The 13,572-nt window shown below is 57.4% G+C and overlaps 2 protein-coding genes across 3 annotated transcripts in view; one reads left to right on the top strand and one right to left on the bottom strand.

Annotated features, from left to right (window-relative positions):
* The window catches only part of ZNF628 (zinc finger protein 628), a 178,529-nt gene that overhangs the window by 21,363 nt on the left and 143,594 nt on the right, over nucleotides 1–13,572 (top strand). The gene's annotated exons all lie outside the window — the stretch shown is intronic.
* HSPBP1 (HSPA (Hsp70) binding protein 1) lies at nucleotides 2,584–13,570 on the bottom strand. Of its 2 annotated transcripts, none has more exons than XM_059665713.1 (8): nucleotides 13,413–13,569; nucleotides 12,775–13,082; nucleotides 9,717–9,921; nucleotides 8,245–8,469; nucleotides 5,836–5,991; nucleotides 5,635–5,731; nucleotides 5,084–5,195; nucleotides 2,584–2,899 (listed from the first exon to the last, which is right to left on the bottom strand). In XM_059665713.1, exons 2-8 carry the CDS (start codon nucleotides 12,985–12,987, stop codon nucleotides 2,825–2,827), a joined length of 1,083 nt encoding a protein of 360 aa, XP_059521696.1. In that variant the 5' UTR covers nucleotides 12,988–13,082; nucleotides 13,413–13,569; the 3' UTR covers nucleotides 2,584–2,824. The 2 variants fall into 2 exon arrangements, 1 of the variants encoding a protein (XP_059521696.1); XR_009448762.1 differs by having other exon boundaries at nucleotides 2,862–2,899; nucleotides 5,858–5,991; nucleotides 13,413–13,570.

The raw sequence follows: 13,572 nt of genomic DNA, 5'->3' as shown, positions 1-13,572 counted from the left end.
CCGGTCGCTATTCTTGCTCCCTCCATTCATATTCCTTTCTAGGCTCGGGGTCCAGCGTCTGGGGAATTCTTGCGGGGGTCCCGCCCGGTTATTTCTTTTTTCTTTTTTAAAGACAATATCTTTGTTTTATTGATTTCAGAGAGGAAGGGAGAGAGAGGGAGAGAGAAACATCAATGATGAGAATCATTGATTGGCTGCATCCTGCACGCCCCCTACTGGGGGGGATGGAGCCCGCAACCAGGGCATGTGCCCGTGGCCGGAATCGAACCTGGGACCCTGGAGTCCGCAGGCTGATGCTCTATCCACTGAGCCAAACCAGCCGGGGCCGCGGGTTTATTTTTCTATTTCCCCAACACCTTCTCTGCCTGTGGACTGACTTCAGTCCCACCACCAGGCATTCGCCCCGGCCACGCCTTCATTGCCGCACAAAAAATCCTCTAACAGCATCGACTGAAAAGGTTCTCCCAGACCTTGTGTCAATGCTCAGCAGGGTCCCATCTGGCTCTGAGCCTCAGTTTCCCCAACTTTCATAGCCACCCCTTGCCCATGTTGCAGGCCCACTGCAAGGGTAAGAAGAGTAAATTTGTGTAAGGCCTCAACTTTTATTTAGTTTTTAAAAATATATTTTGGCCGAAACCGGTTTGGCTCAGTGGATAGAGCGTCGGCCTGCGGACTGAAAGGTCCCAGGTTCGATTCCGGTCAAGGGCATGTACCTGGGTTGCGGGCACATCCCCAGTAGGAGATGTGCAAGAGGCAGCTGATCGATGTTTCTCTCTCATTGATGTTTCTAACTCTCTATCTCCCTTTCTCTCTGTAAAAAATTAATAAAATATATTTAAAAAAATATATATATATATTTTGATTTCAGAGAGGGAGAGAAACATCAATGATAAGAATCATTGATTGGCTGCCTCCTGCACGCCCCACAATGTGGACGGAGCCCAATGCCCAGGCATGTGCCCTGACTGGGAATCGAACTGTGACCTCCTGGTTCATAGGTGGCCACTCAACCACTGAGCCACACCCGCCAGGCTTAAACTTTTGTTTCTAGCCTGCAGAATGACCTTTTACAATTCAGTTACATTCTTTAAAAATATCTTTATTGATTTCAGAGAAGAAGAGAGTGGGAGAGATAGAAACATCAATGATGAGAGAGAATCATTGATCGACTGCCTCTTGCACGCCCCCTAGTGGTGATCGAACCCATAACCCCGGGCAGGTCCCCTTGACCAGAATCAAACCCAGGACTCTTCAGTCCGCAGACTGACGCTCTATCCACTGAGCCACACCGGCCAGGGCTCAAGGACATTTACGAGTAATTGAGTCATGTTGAGAGCGCTCTCCTGTTACATCTGTTAGCTTCTAATTGCCCTAATGGTTGTCATTTCCTTGCACTCACTGATTACCACATGTCCGTAATTAGATTTTTCCGCCATGCCTCGTCTGGTCCTGGCTATCTCCAGGGTGTCTGTTGCCATGGGGTGCTTTTGCGGTCCTTGCCTCGGGTGGCAATGTGGAGTGACAGACCACCGCCACCTCAGGGCATGGTCTGAGCTTGGAGCTGCAGGGGTGAAGTCAGCGGTCCGCGCTCGCCCAGTGCTGCCTGTGACCGCGTGGACGAGGGTGTCGGATGCCGGGGTGGAGGAGCACAAGGCTACGGCCACTTTCTGTGAGTGGCGTTAACAGGAACGGAGGTGGCACGTGACCTCCGATTCGTGGATCCTGTAACCACCTGCCACTTATCCTGAATGTGGGAGGAGGGGTGAAAGTAATGGGCCTCTCCAAAGTCCCGGAGTGCCAGGAATTGCATAGGAATTAGTCTGGCAACAGACGGGGCTAGGAAGCCAGTGTACCGGGCAGAGGAACCCGGTTTGGGGTGAGCCCAGGTCTGAATCCTGGCCGAGTGAACCTGGCATGGACTAACCACCCTGGGCTCAGCTTCCACGTCTGAAAAATGGCAGCGGTCAGGGCTCTATGTCGCTACCCGTGAAACCTCCTTTAGTCTGAAAAGCAATTTATTAAAGGAGGCGAGGCAGTCCCTCCCCTCCCCCCCCCAAATCTGAGAAGGCTGGAGAGAAGACTTGGTGCTTTGCAGATGGGAAGGTACCCCACGCCCAGCCAGGGGCCTGTCCCGGCGCACAGGCCAGCCTCCACCCTCTGGGCAGCGCCACCCGCTGTTGGCACACGTGCTCCCTCCCCCCCCCCTTCTGTCAGTGGCTCCCCAGCAGGCCGCAGGGAGGGCTCTGATTGGTGGGGCTGCAGTCACATGACGTGCCTTGCCCAGGATGCTGGGCAAGAAGAGGGCTTCAGCCTCGGGGCCTGCAGTGTGAGAATCTACCGTGGGGGTTTCCCCATGTGAAGAAATCAGCCAGGATGGTGGCCGAGAGGAGTGGGTGCGCCCCACACTCCCGAGAGGCTGGGAAAGGACAGGCGACAATGGCTCTGGGTTTCCGAGAGCAGCACTTTATTCCCAGGTCCCGCCCACTTCTGTCCCCTCTGTGGCTCCCCGGGTCCCCTCGGACTGAGCCCCACCTCCCCTCCCCAGGCACCCTCCAGGGGAGGTGACAGACTGCTGCAAAGGAGGGAGAGCGACACCTTTATTGGAAGACAGTGTGGGTGCTATGGGGGTGGAGTGAGAGCATGGGGGGGGGTGTCTGAGGGGCCCGTGCCTTTCCCAGGGCCCCTCCAGGGGGCTGAGCAGAGACGGGCTGGCACGGCGGTGGCCCGGCACCAGCAGGCCCTGCTCTCCCTTGGGAGAGGGCCCCGTGGCCGGGAGGCGAGAGGCCTAGGGTTCCCACGGAGAGGGGGCCGGAAGCCGCCGGGCTCACCGATCCATGCTGTCGTCCGTGGGGCTGGAGAAGCAGGTCTGCAGCAGCTTTTCGCAGAACTCCAGCTCCTCCTGGATCAGGGGCAAGAGCGGGCGCCCTGAGTGCGAGGCCGGGCCCTGCCTCTAAACCCCCCACCCAAGACCGCTCCTCTTCGCTGCTCGGCCCCACGCCTCCCGGGTTCTCCGACCTCTGCTCAGATCCACGGCTCCCTCTTTCTCTTCTCACCCACGTCTGGACTCCCGAACTGGACCCCAGGGTCTCCAGCCTCTGGTCACCCCCCTCTGGTCTGTCCTCACATGAGCTCACTCAGCCTCTAACTCCCTGACACCACTCACCCCACTCATCCCACTGAAAACCCCTCCCTCTCCCTCCCCCCTCCGATACAGACTCCAGAAGCCGGGAAAGCAAGCACAGAAGGGCTGGACGCAGAAACAGACAAGGTGTCTGCCGGGCAGCGAGATGCCGGAAACAGAAAGGAAGGAGAACCAAGTTGGTGGTAAAAATAATTGCGATTCATCACGCCGGGATAACGGAGGTGCATGAGCAGTTAACAAGAAAGGGAAAAGAGCCAGAACCGGTGTGGCTCAGTGGATAGAGCGTCGGCCTGTGGACTGAAGGGTCCCAGGTTCGATTCCGGCCAAGGGCATGTACCTTGGTTGCAGGCACATCCCCAGTAGGGGGTGTGCAGGAGGCAGCTGATCGATGTTTCTCTCTCATCGATGTTTCTGGCTCTCTATCCCTCTCCCTTCCTCTCTGTAAAAAATCAATAAAAAATATATTTAAAAAATAAAAAAAAAAAGGAAAAAGATGCCCAACTTCACTCGGGAGAAACGCAAATGGCAGCTGGATCCACCCATCAGCTTGGAAAAAGGCCCAAGGGTTTGGGGCCAGCCTGGCCAGGCCGCTGGGGACCCTTGTGGCTGCACACGGACCAGTGCAACCTCCAGGGAGAGCAACTGGGCAGCCCTGTAACCTCACCTTTTGTTGTTAATCCTCACCTGAGGGTATTTTCCCATTGATTTTTAGAGAAAACGGAAGGGAGAGGAGAGACAGAGAGAGAGAGAAACATTGATGTGAAAGACAGACATCAACTGGTTGCCTCCACAGAGCCAGGGTTCGAACCTGCAGCTGAGATGGGTGCCTTTGGACCGGAATTGAATTTGGGAACCTGCAGTCCACAGGCCAATGACCTAGCCACTGAGCCGAACTGGCTAGAGCGTAACTTGACCTGTATGGCACTTGAACTCGGCCTCTCCCTTCCTAGAACTTTGTTCTGTAGACATACACATAGGAAGCATACGCGAGAGGTTCTTCTGTCAGCAGTGTTAGTGCTCAGTGTGGAAACATGTCCGTCCAGCAGGGCAGCGACAGGAGGAGGGGAAAGAGTGTGCACCCGAGACGCCAGGAGAGGGGCGAGGCCAGAGCACACGGCGCTCAGACAGGCTCGGCGGGCGGCACGCAGGGAAGGAGGAGAAGTCACAGGCACGTGTGCTGGTCTGCGCACAGAGCACCCCGGAAGCCACAGGCTCGGGACAGGCTGTGCTCACCGCTTATCTGCGGCTCGTTATCGATGTAAATACCTGAGCTACTCACCACGTGTTACTTACTACCCATACAATTAACTATCTAACGAGCTACCGCTGATTTCTTATCTATTTCACTGGCTCCTGAGCTTGATCACTGTTATCTAATATCTAAGGAGTTCTCTCTTTTTTTTTAAATATATTTCATTAATTTTTTACAGAGAGGAAGGGAGAGAGATAGAGAGTTAGAAACATCGATGAGAGAGAAGCATCGATCAGCTGCCTCCTGCACATCTCCCACTGGGGATGTGCCCGCAACCCAGGTACATGCCCCTGACCGGAATCGAACCTGGGACCTTTCAGTCCGCAGGCCGACGCTCTATCCACTGAGCCACACCGGTTTCGGCTCTAAGGAGTTCTTTACCATGTACTTGTTCCTTACCTATTTAATTCAAGATGTAATTGCCTGCTATTTATCACTTACGTACTTATTGATCTAATATTTAATTACTAAATACTTGAATGCAATGTAAACAATGTGGATAGTGATTAAATGAATGTGTTAGCCCTTTAAGAAACTCCAGAGTCCCTCCTGCTCCCTGGGACCGTGTGAGGCACATGGGAGGTGGCAGGGGTGTTGGCTGCACAGGTGATGGGAGAGACGTGAATGAACATGAACAGCGTGGAGAACAGCCCCGGAGGGCGGAGGGCGGAGGGCGGAGGGCGGCCCACCTGGTACTCCTCGTGCTGCTGCAGCAGCTGGCAGCGGTGCCGGAGCAGCTCCTCCAGGCCCAGCTCCGGCTCCCGGCACTCCCGCACGCCCTGGGGGAAGTCTGTCACCAGGCTGCGGGCACAGGAGAGCAGTTCTTGGCACCTCCCTCCACACACACACACCCTGGCGGCCAGGGAAAGACGGTGCCCCACACCGAGCCCCAGTTTCCCCGCTGCAAAGCGGACCTCATGGGACTTGGCACAAAACAGGCACTGAGCACAGGGCCTGGCTGGGGCCGCTGCCCGCCTGCTCGGCTGCCCCATCCTGTTATTTTCAGACGCTGGTTCACTTGGACCGGGCGGGTGGGGGATGAAAGAGAGCCGCCCCTCCCACCCCCGTGGGCTGCTGCGTCACTCCCCTCACAGGTGAGGAAACAGGCTCGGAGAGGGCCAGCACTCCCCAGGAGAAGCCCCACACTCCTGGGACCCTGGAAAAAGGAGGCCGGAGCCCAGTGGTGTACTCTGGGAGGGGGCACCCGCCCCGGAAGGTGCTCCCTCAGGGCCCCGCGCACCTGCACAGGGCTCCAAGCACGTGCTCGTGGAAGGGGCTGTGTTCTGTCCGGACGAGGGCCACCAGCTGCTGGACCATCCCCATGGAGCACAGCGTCCCTGGGGGAAGGACTCGGGGTCAGAGGGCGCCCCCCCCTCTGTGCACTCCCTGCCCCCACCACCATCCCCCAGGACCATCCCAGCCCCTGCCCTGGCCACCCCACCTTTGTGTTCTGGGTGGCCCACCAGCAGGTTCTGCAGCAGGAAGGCTGACTTGACCTTGAGCTTTTGCACCTGCTGCTGCATGGCCCGCATCAACACCGAGAAGCCGTCCAGCCGGAGGAACTGCAGCAACCCAGCCTCCTGCTCCCGGACGAGGCCTGGGGAGGGGAGAGAGGATGGGCCTCGAAGTCACAGTGACCATCATCGCCACCATCGCCACCATCACCACCATCACCAACATCATCATCACCACCACCATCACCACCATCACCACCACCACCACCATCACCACCATCACCACCATCACCACCATCACCAACATCACCACCACCACCACCACCACCATCACCACCATCACCACCATCACCAACATCACCACCATCACCACCATCACCACCATCACCAACATCACCACCACCACCATCACCACCATCACCACCATCACCAACATCACCACCACCACCATCACCACCACCACCACCATCACCACCACCAACAACAACATCACCACCATCACCAACATCACCACCACCACCACCATCACCACCATCACCACCATCACCACCATCACCAACATCACCACCACCACCACCACCACCATCACCACCATCACCACCATCACCAACATCACCACCATCACCACCATCACCACCATCACCAACATCACCACCACCACCATCACCATCACCACCACCATCACCAACATCACCACCACCACCACCACCATCACCACCACCACCACCATCACCACCACCAACAACAACATCACCACCACCACCACCATCACCACCACCAACAACAACATCACCACCATCACCAACATCACCACCACCATCACCACCATCACCACCACCACCACCATCACCACCACCACCACCACCATCACCAACATCACCATCACCACCATCACCAACATCACCACCACCACCACCACCATCACCAACATCATCACTATCATCACCACCATCACCACCACCACCACCACCACCATCATCACTATCATCACCACCATCACCAACATCACCACCATCACCACCACCACCACCACCACCACCACCACCACCATCATCATTATCATCGCCACCATCACCAACATCACCACCATCACCACCACCATCATCACTATCATCACCATCATCATCACCATCATCACCACCACCACCACCACCATCACCATCACCAACATCATCACCGCCACCATCATCGCCATCATCAATTTTTATGGGCCTGTGCTTCACAAGCATTATCTTTTCTTAAAGGTATATATATTTTTAAATCTATTTTTATTGATTTCAGAGGAAGGGAGAGGGAGAGAGAGAGAGAAACATCAACGATGAGAGAGAATCACTGATTGGCTGCCTCCTGCACACCCTACACTGGGGATTGAACCCAAAGCCTGGGCATGTGCTCTGACCGTGAATCAACTGTGACTCCTGGTTCATAGGTCGATGCTCAACCATGGAACCACGTTGGCTGGGCTTAAAGGTGTATTTTCACTGATACAATTAAGCCATTTAAAGAAAACTGTCCATCTGTCCCCTACCAGGCTCTGGTCTTGATACTTCCAGGGCACCAAGTCCCCCTGTCAGCCCTTCCCCGCGGAGCTGCCCTGGGCCGGTCTGTCCATCTGTCTGCCCATTTTTGGATGTGACTTTCCAAATGCCGTCTCCTCCAAGACTCCTTCCCTCGCCCTCGCCAGAACTCCTCCCTCCCTCCCAGAATCTCCTATCCACGCCTCCCCCACCTTATCCCAGGGGACATAATTGGTCTCTGTCCTCCACTCCTGACACTGAGTCCCCAACTCCCTTGGCATTTCCTGGTGATAGCAGCATCTTTTCTTCTTTTTAAATGTTTTCTAAAATTGACATTAGAGAGAAAGAAACATCGGTGTGAGGGATGCATCGATCGGCTGCCTCCCTCATGCACCCTGACAGGGATGGAACCCGCAACCTAGGTATGTGTCCTGACGGGGAATCGAACCCACAACCTTCCGGTACATGGGACAATGCTCCAACCAACGAGCCACCCCAGCCAGGCGAGCACCCTTCTTCTAATGATGTGGCTCTGGGTGGGCTCCAGGGTGAGGACGGGTCCCCAGAAAGACCCATCCACACGAGAAACTGAAACCAGCCCCGCCCACAAGCTCCAGCGAGAGGACCATCAACAGGCGGAGGCTGAGAACCCGGTGGCACCGTCACTTAAGCTGAGTGACAGCCCTGGGTCCCTAGGACCTGGCTCTCCGACCGGCAGGAGGTCGGCAAACTCCCCACCCTGTCCCCAGCACCCAGCTCAGACCCTGACAGGTACCGGGGAGGCCCCGCTGCCTCTGCCCCCGGCAGATCCCTACAGGGCCCGCCTCCCGGGCCAGCTCCATGGGGACCCAGGCCCCTCCCCGCAGCCCGGGCACTCACAGGAGATGGCGAAGAGGGCCTTGACGCGCACCGAGTCGCAGGGGTCCCGGTCGAGCAGCCGCAGCAGCTTGCGCAGGGCGCCCAGGCCCAGCACCTGCTCCTGGATGGCCGCCACGTTCTGGCTGCACGTGCCGATGAGCTGGGCCGCCCGCCACCGCAGCCCCGCGGGCCCCGCCTCCAGGTACCGGCCCACCAGCAGGTGCATGCCCGACAGCTGGCAGAAGTCTGTGCCGCAGAGGGGGGAGCCAGTGTTACGGCTGAGCTGCGCCAAATCCATTCCTTGAAGCCCTCCCCCCGCCCCCAGTGCCTCAGAATGTGCTGTATGTGGAGATGGGGCCTAAGATAGGTGCGTAAGGTGACATGACATCACCGGATTGGCCCCACATGGCTGGTGCCCTGACAAGAAGAACAGGACACGGATACCCCGGGGGGGAACCATGTGAGGACACGGGAGGGGACAGCCATGTGAAAGCCACGGAGAGGGGCCTCCGAAGCAGCCAGCCTGCCCACACCTTGATCTGCACTCCCGGACGAGGCCTGGGCATCTCCCTCCAGGCTGTGAGATGCATGTCTGCTGTTTAATTTCTCTTAAATATATTTTTATTGATTTCAGGGAGGGAGGGAGGGAGGGAGAGAAACATCAATGATGAGAGAGAATCACTGATCGGCTGCCTCCTGAACGCCCCCTACTGGGGATCGAGCCTGCAACCCGGGTATATGCCGACTGGGAACTGAACCCTGACCTCCTGGTTCATAGGTCGACACTCAACCACTGAGCCACGCCTGCCGGGCCACGTCTGCTGTTTAAGCTGCCCAGCCGTGGCCCTTTGTTACGGCAGCCAGAGCAAACCGGCGCTCCAGGTGAGGCTGGAGGGGCAGGCCGCTCCCTGGGACCTGCCGACCTGTGCTGGCTCTCTCTCCAGCACCAGCGGGGTCCCTCCCAGGTCGCTGTGTCGCCACAAAATCAGCATGTGGGGGTTAGGCCCCAGGCTCCAGCCCGCGAAATGCCAGCGCTGACCCCCACACACCCTACAACCAGCACAGCGCCTGTGGGAGAACCACACACGGGCCGGGGTCGCCAAGCCACATTTGTGTAGATCAGGTGGTACTGGGGAGAGAGTTACCCAGAGTCACCAGTGGCCACTCCTGGGTATACCCCCCAGGCCTCAAGCGCTGGACTCAGGCAGAAACTCGCAGCAGAATTCTCAACAGCCAAAGGGGACACGCCCCAGGAGCCCGTGGCCGGCGCTCTCCATCCACACCATGGGGCACCAGCCGCCCAAAGGAATCAAGTTCGAGGTCGGCAACAACCTGGGAGGACCCTGAACACCTCACACTGGGTGGGGAAGGCCACGTACGCCATGAGCCGCAGCCCAGCCGCACACGCGCTGAGGAGGCCAGGCAGGAGGGGGACCGGAGGCAGCGGGTGGCACTGGCAGCTGGGGGCGGGCAGAGGGGGGATGGAGATGTACCTGCAGCGTTGTCCATGTTCTCACACAGGTCAGCCAGCAGCTCCAGGGCCCCCTCGCGCTCCTGCTGGTCGACGGCCAGCTCAGCCTCGCCGGCCGAGGCGGGTGTGGGCTGGGACAGCACTCGGAGGCAGTTCTTCATCTGCTCCACCTCCTCCCGCTGGCCCCGGCAGGCGGCCGACATGGCCTCCTGCAGCCACTGGCGCCTCTGGGGACAAGGTGGGTGAATTCATCAGTAAGCTCATTCAGGAATATCGGTCACTGACAATGACTGCCAACATCGGAGCGCCGACAGTTCCTTCAATCAACACGATCTACGGAGCTTCGTTTCTACTGACAGACGTGTCTAGACACGAGATCTACGGAGAGACGGGCTGTGGGGTGGGGGGCAGAGGAGGCAGGGCTCCCCGGTGTCTGCCTGACTCCCTAGAAGGAGATGGCAGGGCAGCAGGTGTAGGACAGAAGATTAGAACTTGGCTTTTTGTTTGTTTACATATTTCTTAGATTCCAGAGAGCAGAGGGAGAAGGAGAGAATAGAGAAACATCAATGATGCGAGAGAATCATGGATCGGCTGCCTCCTGACGCCCCACATTGGGGATCGAGCCCGCAACCTGGACATGTGCCCTGACTGGGAATCGAACCGTGACCTCCTGGTTCATAGGTCAACACACAACCATTGAGCCAGACCGTCTGAGCTGTTTGTTTCTTGAGAGAGGGAGAGGGAGAGAAACAATGGCTTCTTGTTCCATCCATCCATGCATTCATTGGTTGATTCTTGTATGCACCCTGACCCGGGATCGAACCCGCAACCCTGGCGCATCACTTAGCACCTGCCCAGGGCCTAGAGCCCGTTGTTAACGTGTTACATTTGCGGGATCTATTATACGCCGAGGTAAAGTCCTGAGTAGGCTGCCTGGAGTTCAGCCGGAAGGCCCAGGCGACACCTGGGTTTGTCCGCCCCGGCCCTATTGACACCTTGAGCGGGACAGTCCGTGGTGGGGGCCGTCTGCGCGCTGCTGGAGGTTGAGCAGCACCCCTGACCACCCCCTGCGAGACGCCACAGCACCAGTCCCCTGCTTGCAACAACAGAGAAAGTCTCCACACATTGCCAGTGTCGCCTGGTGGATACAACCACCGCCAGAGGGCCTGCATGAGGCAGCCCATCAGTGTTTCTCTCTCTTTCTCCTTTCCCTCCCTCTCTCTCCTAAAACAACAACAACAAAAAAACACAGTAAAAATATATTTTAAAACAAATAATGGGGCCCCGCTGCCGTGGCTCAGTGGTAGAGCCTCCGCTTATGAGCCAGGAGGTCACGGTTCGATTCCCAGTCAGGGCACATGCCCGGGTTTTGAGCTCGATTCCCTGTGTGGGGTGGGTAGGAGGCAGCCGATCAATGAGTCCCTGTCATCATTGATGTTTCTCTCTCTCTCCCTCTCCCTTCCTCTCTGAAATCAATAAAAAAAATATATTTTAAGAAAATAAAAGATAATGAGAAAGAGGAAAGTCCTGGTGCCTCCACCATTCAGAGGCTGGAAGCCAAGGGAAGAAAGAGATCGAGGAGGGGGCAGTAGCCCATGCTGCTGTTCCATCCGATCCGGTGAGAGCCGAGAACGGGCCCCTGAGGTTTTTTCTTTCTATTTCTCGGACGCACAGCGTTTGTGTTACCTGCTCGTACCCGTCTGAGGGCTCTGCAGACACAGCACTGGGTAAATGCGGGCAGGAGGCTAATCTTTCTGGGCCTGTTTCCCAGCTCATCGTCCTAAGGTTCAAAGACATCGAGGATGTAGCTGCATGAGCAGGAGCTTTTGTATACGGGGGTTTGGGGGCTCGGCTCCAGATCACAGCAATAAAGCGAGTATCACAAGAAAGCCAGCCCTAATCTTTTTGCTGGTGGAGGATCTTGCCTTCAGTTTGTAAAAAGGACAACATCCGTGAGGCACAGTAAAAGGAGGTATGCCTGAACGGCATCCACCATCACTGACGAAATGTCATTATCGCCAATATTGCTATTACTCTCCAAAACAACCCACTTCACAGATATGAAAACTGAGGCACAGAAAGGCTGTGAGTTGCCCAAGGTCACACAGTCAGCCATCTGCAAAGCCTGTGGTCAGACGGAAGCAGACAGTGGGTCCACAGAGCCTGGTGCTCTTCTTAAAAAAATATTATTTTTTTAAATATTTTTTATTGATTTCAGAAAGGAAGGAAGAGGGAGATAGAAACATCCATGATGAGGGAGAATCATGGATCGGTTGCTTCCCACAAGTCCCCCACTGGGGATCGAGCCCACAACCCGGGCATGTGCCCTTGACCACAATCGAACCTGAGACCTTTCCGTTTGCAGGCCGATGCTCTATCCAATGAGACAAACCGGCTAGGGCTAAAAAAATATTTGTTATTATTATTATTATTATTATTATCTATTTTAGACAGAGAAAGGAGATAGAAGCATTGATGAGAGAGACATGCTGATGAGCTGCCTCCTGCAAGCCTCCCACCCGGGGATCAAACCCACAACCTGGGCGTGTGCCCTGACCGGGAACAGGAAACAGGTGACCTCTGGGTGCCTGGGACCACCCTCAACCAGCTGACCACACCCGCTGGGCAAGCCTGTGCTCTGAATGAGCAGGAGCCCAGCCGCCTGCAGGAGCGCTATGCAACTGCAACTCAGAACCGCCCTGAGTGCCAGGGCCGTTACTCTTATCGTCCTCAACTTGCAAATGGGGAGCTTGGGGCCCAGAGAGACTGAGTGATACCCCAAGGTCACACAGCTGGATACGGCGGAATCCAGCCTCATCTGCTTTTCTTTCTCCGACGAGGCTATTCTACCTCCCAGCATGGGACCCCCGGGATCTGCCCCCCGCCCCCCACAGTTCTGAGGTCTGACCTTCATCCCGGCTACAAGGACCCCATCTAGCATAAATATAGCCGACTGCGCCTTCACACCCGGGCTCCTGCACCCCCCCGCCCACACACACACATACACACCCCGGAAAACTCCAGCTCCCAGCCCCCCCGAACCACGCCCCTCCCCCCGCTTCTTGCACCCCACCCTTTACCTCCTCACTCATGGGTTCCGGAGGGGGGTCCGGCTCGTCAGAGCCCGCCGTGATGGCCATCTGCAACAGGCCTTGCAGGTTGCGCGGGTGCGGGGGGTGGCCCGAGCCCCCCGTGTTGGAGCCGCCGCCGCCGCCGCCGCCGGAGGAGCAGCCCTGGGAGGCTGGGGGCAGCGCCAGGGGGAGGCGGCTGCCCCCCGAGCCTTGGTCCGCCATGGGCTGCTTGTGGAGAAGGGGAGCGTGTGTTGCGGGGTCGGGGAGGGTCGCCGCGGAAGGCGCTCTGGTGTCCTGGAGGGTCGGCTCCTGGGGGTCTGCGGAGAAGGTGGCGTTTTAGGGGAGCCCGGCGCCCCCCCATGGCACGGAGCCGCTCTGCCCACACCCACTTAACCACTGCCCGCTTCCTTTCCTTCCTTCACACCAGCGGGACCCTTCCCCAAAGCCACTAGCCCCGCCTCCCTCCCTAGCAACAGGCCCCACCCACTCTCCTAGCAACCCCCTCCCCATGTCCAGTGCGCGCGTCCCCGTCTCTTAGCAACGCCGCTGTCCCGCCTCCAAAGCAACCAGCTCCCCCTTGGGTCGTCCTATCAACGAATCTCCTCCCTCCTGTCCGAAGAGGGGAGCCAGAGCGGGGCGCGCCTCACCTCTCCGGGCCTCGAGTCGCCGCCGCTACTGAAGGCAGAGTCGCCCGCACCTGACTCCCGTGGGCGCCGCCATCTTGACCGGAAATACGCAGGTCTCATCGGGGACATTTCCGGCGCACCCACCCAGCTCCGTAGCTGGGGCGGCGGCGTTTGCTCTGCC

This window comes from Myotis daubentonii, chromosome 15, assembly GCF_963259705.1.
Source record: "Myotis daubentonii chromosome 15, mMyoDau2.1, whole genome shotgun sequence".
Classification (NCBI taxonomy): domain Eukaryota; kingdom Metazoa; phylum Chordata; class Mammalia; order Chiroptera; family Vespertilionidae; genus Myotis; species Myotis daubentonii.
The sequence above is the reverse complement of the archived record's forward strand: the minus strand, read 5'-3'. Positions and strand labels throughout refer to the sequence as shown.

Coding starts and splice junctions, on each gene's coding strand:
- HSPBP1 (XM_059665713.1), bottom strand. CDS start 12,987: ATGGCGGACCAAGGCTCGGGGGGCAGCCGCCTCCCCCTGGCGCTGCCC. Junction 5,992..8,244: donor GGCCCTCTTCGCCATCTCCT/GTGAGTGCCCGG, acceptor TCCCCTCCCCAG/GCCTCGTCCGGGAGCAGGAG. Junction 5,732..5,835: donor GGGCCACCCAGAACACAAAG/GTGGGGTGGCCA, acceptor TCCTTCCCCCAG/GGACGCTGTGCTCCATGGGG.